Genomic DNA, 14,305 nt, shown 5'->3' with positions numbered 1-14,305 from the left:
GTGGTAACTTAGGACAGCCCCTGTTTCCCCTTTGGCTGAAAGGGGCTATACCAGTACGTTACCACCCCCGAACAGTCCCCTTCCTAGGCCTTTGCCACTTTGTTGAATGAAGACCTCACCTACAGTTAAGCAAAATATTAACAAGTGAGATGCCTTTCAAGATGCAAAAGGATATTTTCCTTCTAAAATCACATGGGCAGGAAGACTCTGAAGATGTTAGAGCCCCGGAGGGCCGGAGAATGCGAGGAAGAAAGCAGTGTGGGTCCTGCAGTGGCCCTGCCGCTTCTGCCTCCTGCTCTCCCAGGACGCCCAGGGCTGACCCTTGCTGTGCTCCCTTCGCCTGGGCCTCCACGATTTCAGCCACCTCCTGCATCTTCAGGTGGAGCCCAGTGACAGATACTGGCAGGAAGGAGAAAGCATTCAAATGGCTTAGGTTGATGGAAAGTGACACTAATTACAGCCACCATGGTAGATGCTTCACATGTGCCTTACCGAGGAAGGGCACCCAGCCACAATCGTGGGTGACTCTACAAACCCAGCCCCTTACCGAACCCCAACAGGCCAGGCTGCCTTCTCCCAGAGTCGGTCTGGCCCTCGGCACAGTGCCCAGGCTGTGTATCCAGAGGCCTGGGCCCACATCCTGACCCTGTTTCTCCCTTATTGGAGGCCCTGGCATTTCGAACCCACTCACCTCTAAGAATTAGATTCTGTACAGTTAAAAAGAAAGGAACAATGTCCCTTCCCTGAGAGGTGGAGAAGAGGTGGCCAGGAGGGGGGTCCTGGGAGAAGCATTTATACATGATGCTGAGACGGGATTCTACAGAGGGAGGGAGGCAGCGTTGGCTCAGCTCAGCAGGGGTTGTGCCCCAGCCCAGGGCGGTGTCCTGCTCCTGCTCTCTGGCAGGGTCTGCCCGCACCCCCACACTGTGCTTTTGTCTTCAGCACACCCTGCCTGCCCCAGCAGGAAGAGACGAGGAAGACGACTGGGGTTGGTCAGACGGGGCCTGAGCAGTCCCTTTGCCATGCTCTAGTACCATGGCTTTGGATAAGTCCAGTCTGCTCTCCAAGCCTCAGTTTCTTTCTGTGTAATGTGGGCAGCTCCTATCTGAAAGGTTTATTGGGCGGATTTGTGCAGGTCATGGGTGTGAAGCCCCCAGCACAGGCTGGACCGTGGTCAGAACTCAGTGTCGCTGGCCTGCGTCTTCACGGTGAGCCAGGACAGGCCGTGCATCACCTCCCACAAAGCCCCGCAGAGGGCGCCCAGGGAACTCTTGTTATGCCCAGAGCTCAGTGACCCAGGGGAGCACTTCTTGCTGTCCCCTTCCCTTGAGTTCTCAAAAGCCGGCAGGGGCCATGATCCCAGGCTGAGGAGCCAGGCCGCCAGGGGCCATCCCGGCTCTGCCGCCTCCGTGGGAGCACTCTCTCCTCTGCAAAGCAGGGAGCAGTTGGACGCCTGCCGGCAATGTGAGGTCTGAGCGAGTCAGGACAGGGATAAGCCCAGATCCCAGGCGAAGACCAGTGCTCTGTCCCAGCTTGGCTGCTTGGAGCCCTGTCCCCTCTTCCTCAGGGACCGGACCCAAACCAGGCAAGGCTGGAAGACCAGTTGTGTGTTTCAGATGTCACTAGGAGTTGTGAAGCTTTTATCCAAGCTGAGACAATCCCTGTTAACTACAATCCCTAGGACACTGAACTGTTGTACTTTATTCGCTTCCTAATTATAGAAGTTCCTGCCATCTAGTAAGCACTCAGTAAATGTTAGCGTGGTAGCAGGTAAAGTAGAAAATCTCTTTTCCCCATGCATGACCCTCCTCATGAAGAGGTTTCTAAAAGCCAGTGGTCCCTTCTCCCTGGGTAAAGAGGGTTGGTAACTTCCAGAAGCGTTTCTTGCCCTTTGAGGATTTGTGGCCCTGGGTGGTCACCACACAAGCTCGTCCCCCGGTGCGGAGATGTGGCTGCTTCAGGAATTGGGAGGACCCGTCCTGGAATGCACTTTGGCAACGGTTCGCCTTTCTTTTCTGTCATTTCCTTTATTTTTGTGTGTTTCCATTCATCCCTTGTTCCTCAAAACTGCACACAGCCCGCCCTTCTGCTGGCCGAGGTCTGGTTAGCAAAGGGCCTGTTTCCGGCGGATCTGGCTTTCCTGGCTGTCAGCCTTCAGGTGCCCTGAAAGCTTACAAAGGTTTCTGAGTCAATGCTGGGGTTGAGCAGGAGTTTAGAACATTACTGCGGTGCCGCAATCACTCTTGGACATTCACGTCCTCTTGGAGTTTTGAGGCAGGCTCAGCTCAGCTCTTTGCTTTGGTATCCTCATAATCAGGTAGAAAGTCTGGGCCAGAGCCAGGCGCAGTGGTGCACACCTGTAATCCCAGCACTTTGGGAGGTCAAGGCAGGAAGATTACTTGAGCTCAGGGGTTCAAGACCAGCTTGGGCAACATAGTGAGACCCCATCTCTACAAAAAAAAAAGAAATAGCCGGGCATGGTGGTACATGCCTATGGTCCCAGCTACGTATACGGGCAGCTGAGGCGGGAGGATCACTCAAGCCCAGGAGGTCAAGGTTGCAGTGAGCCATCATACCACTGCACTCCACTTAAAAAAAAAAAACATCTGGGAAGGCGGCTGCCTCTCTCTGCCGTTCTGCAACAGCAGACATTAGATTTGGTCCCAGAGCTGCTGTAGGAACTCTGTGGTGACTCTCAGATTTGGGGGTGGCTTGGCTGGGCTCAGACCTGGAGTGGTGCCCAGGCCTCGCCTGTGCCCAGCACGGGGTGTGTTCTGCAGGTGCAGCGGAGTGGGGGCTTCCAGCCTGGCTTCGGGGCTCTCCTCACCTGGGCTCTCTGAAGCTTAAGGCTGGCAGTGTCCTCTGTGGGACAAAGTTTATGTCACCATGCACAGGCTCTGAGGAGACTCCTGTGGCCAGCAGTCACCACACGGGGCGGGGGCCAAGCAAGTCATGGTCTGCATGAGCTGGCCCAAGTCACTTAGCCTTCCAAGTGTAAAGTAATGCCCACCACAACAGAGTACAAGTCCAGAAAGAGGCCCAGAAATACACAGGAATTTCAGATACCATAGAGGCCATTCCAGATGGGGGAAAAAGATAGCTCATCAAGAAATGGACAGCTTGCTGCCGGAGAAAAAATAAGGTTGGATCTTGACTCTTACACCTTACATCAAAATAATTGCCAGATAGATTAAAGATTTAGCTATAAAAAAGGAAACTTAGGCCGGGCACAGTGGCTCATGCCTGTAATCCCAGCACTTTGGGAGGCCGAGGCGGGTGGATCACGAGGTCAGGAAATCGATACCATCCTGGCTAACACGGTGAAACCCCGTCTCTACTAAAAATACAAAAAATTAGCAGGGTGCGGTGGCGGGAGTCCTGTAGTCCCAGCTACTCGGGAGGTTAAGGCAGGAGAATGGCAGAGCTTGCAGTGAGCCAAGATCGCGCCACTGCACTTCAGCCTGGATGACAGAGCAAGACTCCGTCTCAAAAAAAATAAAACAACAAATTACAGGAAAAAATAAGGAAGAATGTAAAAAACAGTCTTGGACAGGCAAGATCTTTTTAAGCCTGACAGAACTGAGAAGCTCTACAAGAAAAGTTGGGTACACTTAGTTACAAAAAAATAGATTTCTACATGAGCAAAGCCAGCATAAAAGCCAAAAGATAAATAGCAAACCAGAAAACAAATATCTAACTCATTTCATAGATAAAAGGTTAATTTTCTTTTTTTTTTTTTTTTTTTTTTTTTTTTTTGAGATGGAGTCTTGTTCTGTCACCCAGGCTAGAGTGCAGTGGCATGATCTCAGCTCACTGCAACCTCCGCCTCTTGGGTTCAAGCGATTCTCCTGCCTCAGCCTCCCAAGTAGCTGGGATCACAGGTGCCCTCCACCACACCTGGATAATTTTTGTATGTTTAATAGAGACAGGGGTTCATCATGTTGGTCAGGCTGGTCTCGAACTCCTGACCTCGTGATCTGCCCACTTCCGCCTCCCAAAGTGCTGGGATTACAGACGTGAGCCACTGTGCCCGGCCAAAAGGTTAATTTGCTTTATTTTTTGTTGTATGTACACACACATATATTGTTGTTTCTGTTTGGAGACGGGCTCACTGTCACCCAGGCTGGAGTGCAGTGGTGCAATCGTGGCTCTCTGTAGCCTTAACCTCCCAGGCTCAAGTGTTCCTCCCACCCAGCTTCCCAAGTAGCTGAGACTACAGGTGCACAGCACCATTCCTGGCTAATTTTTTTATTTTTGTAGAAACAGAGTCTCACTATGGTGCCCAAGCTGGCCTCAAACTCCTGGGCTCCAGTGATCCTCCCACCTCGCCTTGGCCTCCGAGAGTGTTGGGATTACAAGCGTGAGCCATTGCAACGGGCCAGTTTTCTTACCATGTAAAGAACTGCTACGTAGCTATGCAGAAAAGACCGACAACTTCATAGAAAAACTCTGAGGCTGTAAGCAAGTTAACTCCTGGAAAAGGAGCTCTGGGTGTCCCCAAGTGTGTGGCAGCAGGGCCACGTGGACAGCATTGGGGCTGAGTCTGGCTCCAAATGCACTTACCATATGACCTTAGAAAGTCGCCAAAACTTTGTGGGCCTCGGCTTCCTCAACTGTAGGGTGGGAATAACAACAGCCCCAATTTTTTTTTTTTTTTTTTTTTTTTTTTTTTTTTGAGGTGGAATCTCACCCTGTCACCCAGGCTGGGATGCAGTGGCGGGATCTCGGCTCACTGCAAGCTCCGCCTCCCAGGATCAAATGATTCTCCTGCCTCAGCCTCCCAAGTAGCTGGGATTACAGGTGCATACCACCACACCCAGCTAATTTTTGTACTTTTAGTAGAGATGGGGTTTCGCCATGTTAGCCAGGCTGGTCTGGAACTCCTGACCTCATGATCTGCCTGCCTCAGCCTCCCAAAGTGCTGGGATTACAGGGGTGAGCCACCGTGCCCCGCCACAATAGTCCCTATTACTAAATGGCTTGGGCAGGTCCAGCATGGAGTAGGGAGGGAGTGCTTTGGAAATGCTAGATAGATAAAACGTCGGAAGATGCTCAGCGTCACATTCTGGATGAGATGATCCTACGCCGGTAAGAAATGTGTAAATTGAAACCGCAGTGATAGACTCTTTCCCTGCTGTGCTGCTGACGGTGTGGGGGATCGAGCGCTGGCGTCACTAAGAGCAGAAAGAGCTGTCAATGTTAAGTGCGCACACCCGTCAAGCAAGCAGAAACCCTTCCTCGTAACAGGCCTCGACACGACCCACGCAGGGAGGTGCTCATACGGCACCGTGTGCAGTAGCTGAAGTTGAAGCAAATGTCCTTCAACAGGGAACTGGCTGAGTAAATTATAGCGTGTTCCTAACCTAGATGATGCTGCAGCTTTGTCCAGAGGAGGTGGGCCACATACGCTGCTGCGGAGCAATCTCCTGTGTCTATTCAGCGATGAGAACAAGGCACCGAGCGTGTGCGAGAATGGCGTTTGTGTGAAAATGCAGTGTGCAGGCACCTGCCTGTCTGTGCCCAGCTGGGCTCTGGGGACGTCCAGGAAGTGGCAGCAGCTGCAACTGCAAGGGGCTCCGTGGCTGAGGGATGGGCAGGACCTGTGAATTTTGTATCATAGGCCATACTGTGTATTTTAAAATTAAATCTGCTCACACTATCTTGTGACTATTGTAATTAGAGACGTCCTTGCAGGGGCCAGGAGCATGAAGGAAAGAGGCTGCCCAGGGTCACATCTTAGCTCTACCACTAGATATGTGATGTCAAGAAATTTCTGACCTCTGTGTGCCTCAGTTTCCTCATCTATTAAAACAGATTAATGGGATTAACAGAGACCCTAACATGCAGGTTGTGAGCATGAAGTGAGATGCACCAGGTGACAGCTTTCAGCCCTGTCATAGAGTGAGAAAGCAGCAGGAGCACCAGCCTCCATCCCCACATCCTCTCATCGTGCTTAGCGCTGCCGGTGGGCGCTCCGTGTGGCTCTCCACCCTCAGCTGCTCCATTGAGGCCAGTGGAGGCCGCAGAGAACAGCGCGGACTGGGCTCAGCTCTGACCCACCCTTCTCCCTGGGACAAGGACGCCCTTCTCTGACAGTCTCCTTCTTGGGGTGAGGCTGGCTCCTCGGGTAGCTGCCCCTGTCACCAGCTGTCCGCCTGAGGTGGTTGTTACAGCCTTAGAATTATAAAATCCTGTCCAAGAGGAACCTTGGGATAAGTCCACCCGTTCTTTATCTTGGATACCTGGAACCTGCTCCCCAGAAAAATGGACATACACTCGGGGGGCCAGGGCTTGTGGCTGGGCCTGGGCAGGCGGCGCCCCCACCCTTGTGTGCCCTGCCGGCCTCAGCACCCTGTGCATATTCTGGAGCCCCAGCTCTGCCCAGCTCCCCTGGGAGCCACCTGGATGGGCGTGGGCAGTCTGGGCAGACTTGTCCCCATGCCCTCTTGGTGCCTGCAGTGAAGGAGAATTTGGTGCGGAGCCCTGAAAGGCCCACCTGACCCCCTCAGGGCCACCAGCTGTCCATCCAAGAGGGGCCCTGACATCCACTTTCTGCTCTCAGGGGTCTAATGTGATGGAAGAGCAGGACCTGCGGGACATCGGCATCAGTGACCCACAGCACCGGCGGAAGTTGCTCCAGGCGGCACGCTCCCTGCCCAAGGTGACTGTCGCCAGCCCTGTAGCCTCAGCCTGTGTGGAGCCAGGGCCACCTCCCTAGCACCACCTGCACCATGAACAGGGGAGGAGCAGGGCTCCGGCATGGCGGGGCCTCTACCCCTCACCCTAGGAGCTCCAGAAGGGCCGCACACAACCCTGTTTGCTTCCTCACTACACCCTAAGGCCTTTGGAGAGCCAGCAGAGCCCTAGGGCAGGGAGTGGCTCCTCGGGGTCTTGAGGAGGTTCTGGGGGTCTGCCGGGCTCGGGAGCTTGGCTTGGCCTTTCACCCAGAGCCCCCTTCAGGGTCTCTCTGGCTCACCGGAGCCCAGGCCACCCTGCACTGAGCCTTGGCACCAGGCCCCTCCCCAGGTGGGCTTGAGGGAGGTACCGTCTTCCCTGGGGAGCCAGGAGCTGGTGGGCTCGAGGCTGTGCCCTGCGCTTGTGCTGAGTCCAGTGGCCCCGCCCCTTCTACCTGCCCAGAGCTTGGGAAGTGCCTGCTCTGAGGGCACACACTATCCTCTTGTCCCTCCAGGCCCGTGATCTCAGCGGAGCTCAGGGCGGAGGCATTCTGCAGACCCTCCTCCCTACCTAGGCTTGTCTGCTAGGGCCGTCTTCCAGCCCTGTCGGTGCTCCAGCGGCTCCTGCTTTCCCCATGGGGAAGCCGAGACCAGTGAGTGATAGGAGAGGCTGTGTGAAGAGAGGGACTCGAAGGTGCTGAGGACCCCAAACATGCAGGACCCCCTTGGCCACAGTCTGTGTGAGCTGGCTGGGTCTGTGGTCCTCGGGTCCCTCTCCATCTCAGTGAGTGCTGAGATGTCAGTTTTGCCTCCCTCCTTGCCCTGTAGGTGAAGGCTCTGGGTTATGATGGGAACAGCCCCCCTTCCGTGCCCTCCTGGCTGGACTCCCTGGGGCTGCAGGACTACGTTCATTCCTTCCTGTCAAGTGGCTACAGCTCCATCGACACCGTGAAGAACCTCTGGGAGCTGGAGCTCGTCAACGTGAGTAGCCCCTGCGTGGCCCGGCCTGGACCCTCCAGAAGCCTGAGCTTCCCTTAGGGGCAGCCTGGCCCAGCGGAAGAGTGCTGGGGGCTGGAGCAGACCGAGTGAGTTGGCCACCTGACCCGTCACCTCCCCGCTCCTCATCACCCAGGTCCTGAAGGTCCAGCTGCTGGGCCATCGCAAGCGCATCATCGCCTCCCTCGCAGACAGGCCATATGAGGAGCCGCCCCAGAAGCCCCCCAGATTCTCCCAGCTGAGGGTGAGTCAGGGAGGGATGGAAAGGAATGTCTGTCTGTTCTCTGTATTTGTAGGAATTACATAGAATTCTTTAGGATTCTTCAGAGACTGCGCCGCTGTAGTGTAGGAGAAAGCAGCTGCAACAAGGAGAGAGGAGCACAGGAGAGGGGGTTTAGAGAAGTTCCCCGCCACCCATTTCTATTTGGGGATGGCCTGTCAAACACATAAGACTTGGGGGATAGTACGAAAACACCAGGCCGTGCCTGGGCATTGAACTCAGCTCTGTGCCTGGGGACAGGCAGGGGCTGGGTCGGATAACACCTGAGACAAATCCAAACAGCCAGGACTTGCAGCCTCCTGCGCAGCCCCCAGATCTGAGTTCGAATTCCCAGGCTCAGGTGGCTAAGACAGCTGCATTTTAAAAACCTCACCAGTGATCTGTTGCTCCTGCCGGTAATTCCTGACTGCAGAAACGGGTTAGACCCAGAGCCTGCGGCTGAGGAAGAGCTCTCCCCCAGCCCCAGGCCACAGCGTGCAGGAATGGCGGTAACTGGGGCAGGGAGCCCTCGGGTGCACTGGGCAGGTCTCACCCCATTGAACCCTCAGGGGCTTCGTGAAGTGGGTCCTGTTCATCCTCCTTTTACAGATGAGAAAGTGGAGGCCCAGCCTTGCTCTGGGAACCAAATACACAACTGACATTCAAATATAGACACTGCGAAGCCCGGTCTTTATTCTGTGGGGGACAGTGGCTTTAGGGCCCTGACTGACAGGGCTACATTTTTTCTCAGGAGGGTGCTTTGGTCATGTGCAGAGGCCTGCAATGGATCAGGACAGAAGATTTAATCTCTTATAAACGCAAAAGTGGCTTCCCCACCCTCTTTGGGGACACTAGTGGACGGTGGCTGCGTGGTGCCACTTGTCTGACACCCCTGTGGCGTTGGCCCCTTCGATCCCTGCTGCTTCTCCTGGTGCCGCTCCCTGTGCCGTCCTGACCAGCGGGGCTGGCTGACACCTGTAGCCGGGCACTGGGCCAAGGGTTGCAAGTTCCACCTGGATTTCTCCCTCCACAGTGCCAAGATTTGCTCTCCCAGACGTCATCCCCGCTGAGCCAGAATGATTCCTGCACTGGGCGGTCGGCTGACCTGCTGCTGCCTCCAGGGGACACAGGCAGGAGGCGCCATGACAGTCTCCATGACCCCGCGGCCCCCTCCAGAGCCGAGCGCTTCAGGATGCAGGTGGGGCAGGGCGGGTAGGGGGTGGGGAGTGGAGCTGCGGGTAGGGGGTGGGGAGTGGAGCAGCGGCCAGGGTCTACCTCATTCCTCTGGGCGGGACAGGGCCTCCCAGAACCACCTGCTGCCCTGTACCCGAGCACAGTTGGGCTGGCACCAGAGTCAGGAGGCACCAGCCTGCTCTGCTCACCCACACCCAGCCGCCTCGTGTAAGGCTCACCCAGCCCCCATGGTGCTGAGCTCAGGCCGCACAACTCATTTCAGCAGTCGGCTGCCAGGGCCACTCCTGTGGCCTGCACTTCCCTCCCTCAGGGGTTCAGATCCCGTGTCCACTCTTTCTCTGTGGCCTCCTGCATCCTGCCCTGCTGGCCCCAGAGCCCTCTGTGCTCTCTTGGCCTCTCTGAGCTCCTTCTTGGCCCCTTCCTTCTCTGCTTACCTGCATTGTTCCCAGAGAACTGCTTTCCCTGCAGCCTCACCTCTGCAGCGTTCTCTTCCTCCTGCCCAGCAAAACCGCCGCAGACCAGACTCTGTTCTTCCCGTTCTCTGCCTGCAGCCATGGGGGCACCTCTGGAGACACCTCCTGCGCTCCCGGTGCCCGCTCCAGCCCTGGCCGAGGTGGGCCCGTCTCACATTCCTGGCTCACCCTCTGGGCATCATTTCCAGGAGTCCTGGATTTACTCAGGACCTGCCTGTCCTGCCTCTCGCCTTGTACGGACCCTGGCTTTGTCCTTTGTCCTCTTCTTGGCCTGTCAGACACAGGATTGGCAGGTGTCCCTCAGGCCCCTCTGGGTGACTTCAGCTTCACCCCTGCCTGCTTCTCTGACTCTCACTTTTCACTTCTGGCTCTGGGGACTTCCCTTCCCTTTCTACAAGCACAGCCATGAGTTTTAAAGGAAAACACATTGTCCAGCAATTCCGATGGCTGTTGAGAGGCTCTGCACACTGCTGGGAAGGGAGGGCCTCAGTGTTTCCTAAATCTTTTCCTTCCTCTCCATTCCTTCTACCAGCACCCTGGGCAGGGACCCATCATCTCTTGCCTGGACCGCAGTGGCCTCCCCCTCCCTCCAGCTGCTGCCAGAAGGATCCATTTGAAATGCATTCCTAGGCACGGGGGCTTCACTGGCTTCCCAGCTCTGAAGATCCCTCCCAGGCCCTGGGCTGGGCCCCAAGGCGTCCCAGGGTCTCATGACCGCTGCTCTCTCCTTTGGTCTATATGCAGAACAGCCTGGCAGCCTGTACCCCGCCCTCCCCACAGACTCTGCCATCTCCTCTCTGGTCATTTCCCATCTCCTTTGAGACTCGTCTCGGACACCACAGAGACTGTCCTTCCCGAGCCCTGCTCTCAGGCGGTGCTGTGGCTAGCACCTCCCCTCTCCCGCAGTGGGTTTGAATTGCTGGTCTGCCCCCTGCCATCTCCACTTGACCCCTGAACTTGCTGAGGTCACTGGCATCTCACCCTTGGGTGTGCTCCTGTGGAGCAAGGAGCAGGTGTCCAATTGCGTGTGTTCTGCAGGAGGAGCACCGCGAGGCCAAGCTGACCCTGCGGCCCCCCAGCCTGGCAGCCCCCTACGCCCCAGTGCAGAGTTGGCAACACCAGCCAGAGAAACTCATCTTCGAGTCCTGTGGTTATGAAGCCAATGTGAGTTGCTCTCACCCTCCCAGCAGGGCCAGTCTCCCTGCTCCTTCTCGGCCAGGCACCTGCGGCTAGGTCCCAGCAGGGACTCCACAAAGCCAGGCCCAGGACTTGCGAGCTGTTCTCCACTCTTCAGCCACTCTTGGTGGCTAAGGCAAAGGGGTGGAGGCCTCTGGGTCCTTTAGCCAGAGTTGAATGGAGGGCCTCTCCAGCTGGGGCAGGGGAGGGGGTGTTACCGGGACGGGTAACTACTTGAGTGTGGGACAGTCCCAAATTGGCTGGGTCACCCCTGCATGGAAACGCAGGATTTCCTAAGCCTGGCCACTGCTCATCCCCACAGTATCTGGGTTCCATGCTGATCAAAGATCTGCGAGGGACAGAATCCACACAAGACGCCTGTGCCAAGATGCGGGTAGGGTGCCTATATGGGTTGGAGGGTATCTGTGCGGGCTGGAGGGTGCCATGGGACTGGCTAGGACAGAAGGCAGCAATGGGGACAGTAGCTACAGTTGCCTGGGCCCTGCCGTGCTATGTAAGGATGGGAGGGAAGCTGGCACCTGCGGAAGCCCAGGAGGCTTAGCCCTGAGTAGGGGCACTGACAGGGCCACTCCTTGTTTCCTGTAGAAATCTACCGAGCACATGAAGAAGATCCCCACCATCATCCTGTCCATCACATACAAAGGTGTCAAGTTCATCGATGCCTCCAACAAGGTGTGCTGCTTATAGGGACTCTTGGCTGGAGTGGGACCCACGTCCCCATCAGACCCACAGGGCTCCAGGGCAAGCAATCTGGCTGCCTTCTGTCATCCCTTATCTCCCTGGAGGGTCCCCAGTCCTCTTATTACTTCCCACTTCTCCAAGAAGCATGTCTGTCGTCTGTTGGCCTGGGTGCCTGCTGTCAGCCCCGTCCCGCCCTAGTGGAGACTGCTGTTAGCTTCTCCACCTGGGCTCCGCTGGCCACGTGCCTGCTCACAGGTCTTCACGGGTGTGATTCCCTCCATGAGCAAAGGACCCCACCGCGTGGGATCCCACCTACCTGACACCCTTCTCTCTTTGCCCCCACCCTGGGAGGTGGGAGAGGCTGGGGAGAGCTTGTGGTTGGGTGTGAACATTTTACTGCCTTAGTTGTTGTGGTCAAGGGTGGAGACCTCAAACCGAAATCGGGGAAGGTTAGATACCATCCCCCACCCCCACCAATAAACAAAATGAGAAGATGAAGAGGGGTTCGCTTGATGCTCTAGGCTGGGACAGAGAACAGTGACATGGTAACAGGCTGGGGTGGGGGGTGCCAGAGGCATGCCTGAGCCTGAGAATTCCAGAGCACGGCCTTGCCCAGCAGAACGTCATCGCAGAGCACGAGATCCGGAACATTTCCTGTGCGGCCCAGGACCCGGAGGACCTCTGTACTTTTGCCTACATCACCAAGGACCTGCAGACCAGCCACCACTACTGCCATGTGTTCAGCACCGTGGATGTGGTGGGTGGGGTCCTGGGTCTGGGCGGGGCGGGCTTGGGGTACTAGCCCTGAGGCATCCAGCCCCATTGCAGGGCACAGATGCCGCGCTGTCCTGGCCCCTGGCCAGTGCCTGGCAAATGTTTGGTTCATGAATGGAGCCCAGCAGCACACCAGGCCAGTCCCCTTTCACAGTGACGAGACTGATGCACAGAAGAACAGAGACCGGCCCAGGGCACTAGGGACAGGGGGTTCCAGCTTTTTTTTGTTGTTTTGTTTAAAGAGATGGAGTCTCGCTATGTTGCCCAGGCTGGCCTTGCACTCCTGGGGTCAGGCAAGTTACCCACCTCAGCCTCCCACATAACTGGTAATAGGCATGAGCCACCGCCCCTGACTTTCCAGGTTTTCGGCGAGTGTTTTCTTAGGTCAGGCAAGGCGATTGTCTTCCCCGGCTCCCTGCCCTAGCTCTCCAACCTCTGCCTGGGCCACCTCCCAGACATGCCCTCTACTTCCCTCTTAAGGGCAGCTGTGCCCTCTTTGGCAGATTTTCTTGCCTCAAATTCCTGCTGAGGCTCGGCTCTGGGTGCCACTGGGCCGAGGAGAGTTCATCCTCACACAGCTGCCCACAGGGAGCAGACCAGAAATGACAGCCACAGGCAGGGGTTCCCTGTAACCTACAACAAAGCCTGGGAGTGGCCCCAGGCTGCCTCCTCACCCCAGGAGGAAGTCAGAGGGGTCCAGGTCTCTGCTGTCCTCAGAGATAGCGGCTGTTTCCAAAATCTCTGTGGCTCCTGGAATACAGGCAGCTCTGGGCATCCTCACACTCCCAGGACCTCATCCATCCCAGTCCTCTGCTTGCTCTGGGCCAGTGAAGGTTAGGAGGAGCCAGGCTTTGCCGCTTGCTAGCTGTGTGAGCTTGGAAACATCACGTCTGCCTGCTTCCTCATCTGTCTGGAGGGGATATAACGTGGCCCACCTCAGGGGCCACTGTGAGATGGATGAGGTGGTCCACACAGCACAGTCAGTGGCATTAACCTGTTGCTGACTTTTCCCACATACACTCAGTTCTGCTGTAACGCCACATAGGTGCTCCTAACCACTGTGCTGTGTAAAAATCACACACTAAAAACCACAGGGTTTAAGGGGAAACGGAGTTAGGGGCACAGCACTCACAAACTTTGTCGGTGACACATTAAAAACAAAAGCACTAGCACCACTTATATTAAATGGCTAAGAAACACCCAAGTACCACCTCAGGCATGGCACCCTGCCTTGGAAAAGACCTGCCGTGGGCTTGTAGCAGTGTGCACCTGCCTTCCCCACAGCTCAGCTCCCGGCCACATCCTGTGTAGAGCGGGGAGAACAACAGAGACCTAGGGAGAGGGAAAGGAGGGAAAGGAGGGAAAAGTTGAAGGGAGGTAGGAGCGCTCCCAGGTAGACTTAGAGGGGAACACGTGGTCCCTGCGAGGAAGGTCATATCCAGTGTGAAGCTATGGCACCAGGTGTGGTGGGGTGGGGGGTGTCTCTCTCTCCTGGGGGCTTGGTTCAGCTGGCAGCAGTTTTTGCATTTGCCTGGTGTTTCTATCCCATGAAATCCTGCAGAAGGAAACAGTGTGTTATGCTCAAATTGTGTCTTTTCAAAACCAGTGTTCTCTTCTTACCCCAGATGCTGCCTGTGTGCTCAGGGTGGGGGTGAGGACAAGGGTGAAGCGGCTCCTGAACCAGGCACTTAAGTGGTGATCTGCTTCCTCCCAGAACCTGACCTACGAGATCATCCTGACGCTGGGGCAGGCCTTCGAGGTGGCCTATCAGTTGGCCCTGCAGGCCCAGAAGTCCAGGGCAATGGGCGCCTCTGCAGCTGAGATGATTGAAACAAAATCTTCCAAACCGGTGCCTAAGCCTCGGGTCGGCGTGAGGAAATCCGCAGTACGTGGGCCCCGCTGGACAAGACCCCCCCCTCCCTGGCCCCGGGGATTCAAGGGCTCGGGGTGGCCAGCACGAGGAGGGTCTTCTGGCACTTCCAGAAAGCTGGCCCCCCAGGGAAATGACCCTCTTCATTGTCTCCCACCCCTGCCAGGTCTCGCCCTGGAAAGGCAAC

The 14,305-nt window shown here is 56.2% G+C and overlaps 1 protein-coding gene across 37 annotated transcripts in view; it reads left to right on the top strand.

Moving 5' to 3' along the window:
- The window catches only part of ANKS1A (ankyrin repeat and sterile alpha motif domain containing 1A), a 195,060-nt gene that overhangs the window by 175,527 nt on the left and 5,228 nt on the right, over window positions 1–14,305 (top strand). For 33 of the 37 annotated variants that reach the window (XM_074038297.1, XM_045390210.2, XM_074038291.1 and 30 more), the window contains 9 exons: window positions 6,563–6,661; window positions 7,503–7,655; window positions 7,807–7,914; window positions 8,963–9,127; window positions 10,635–10,760; window positions 11,095–11,166; window positions 11,379–11,465; window positions 12,094–12,231; window positions 13,963–14,133. In XM_074038297.1, the coding sequence (XP_073894398.1) occupies window positions 6,563–6,661; window positions 7,503–7,655; window positions 7,807–7,914; window positions 8,963–9,127; window positions 10,635–10,760; window positions 11,095–11,166; window positions 11,379–11,465; window positions 12,094–12,231; window positions 13,963–14,133 (1,119 nt within the window). Of the gene's footprint in view, window positions 1–5,847; window positions 6,110–6,562; window positions 6,662–7,502; window positions 7,656–7,806; window positions 7,915–8,962; window positions 9,128–10,634; window positions 10,761–11,094; window positions 11,167–11,378; window positions 11,466–12,093; window positions 12,232–13,962; window positions 14,134–14,305 lie in introns of those variants that run through there. The other 4 variants (XR_012433874.1, XR_012433873.1, XR_012433875.1 and 1 more) reach the window with 3 other exon arrangements.

Source organism: Macaca fascicularis, chromosome 4, assembly GCF_037993035.2.
Source record: "Macaca fascicularis isolate 582-1 chromosome 4, T2T-MFA8v1.1".
In the NCBI taxonomy this organism is placed as follows: domain Eukaryota; kingdom Metazoa; phylum Chordata; class Mammalia; order Primates; family Cercopithecidae; genus Macaca; species Macaca fascicularis.
The sequence above is the reverse complement of the archived record's forward strand: the minus strand, read 5'-3'. Positions and strand labels throughout refer to the sequence as shown.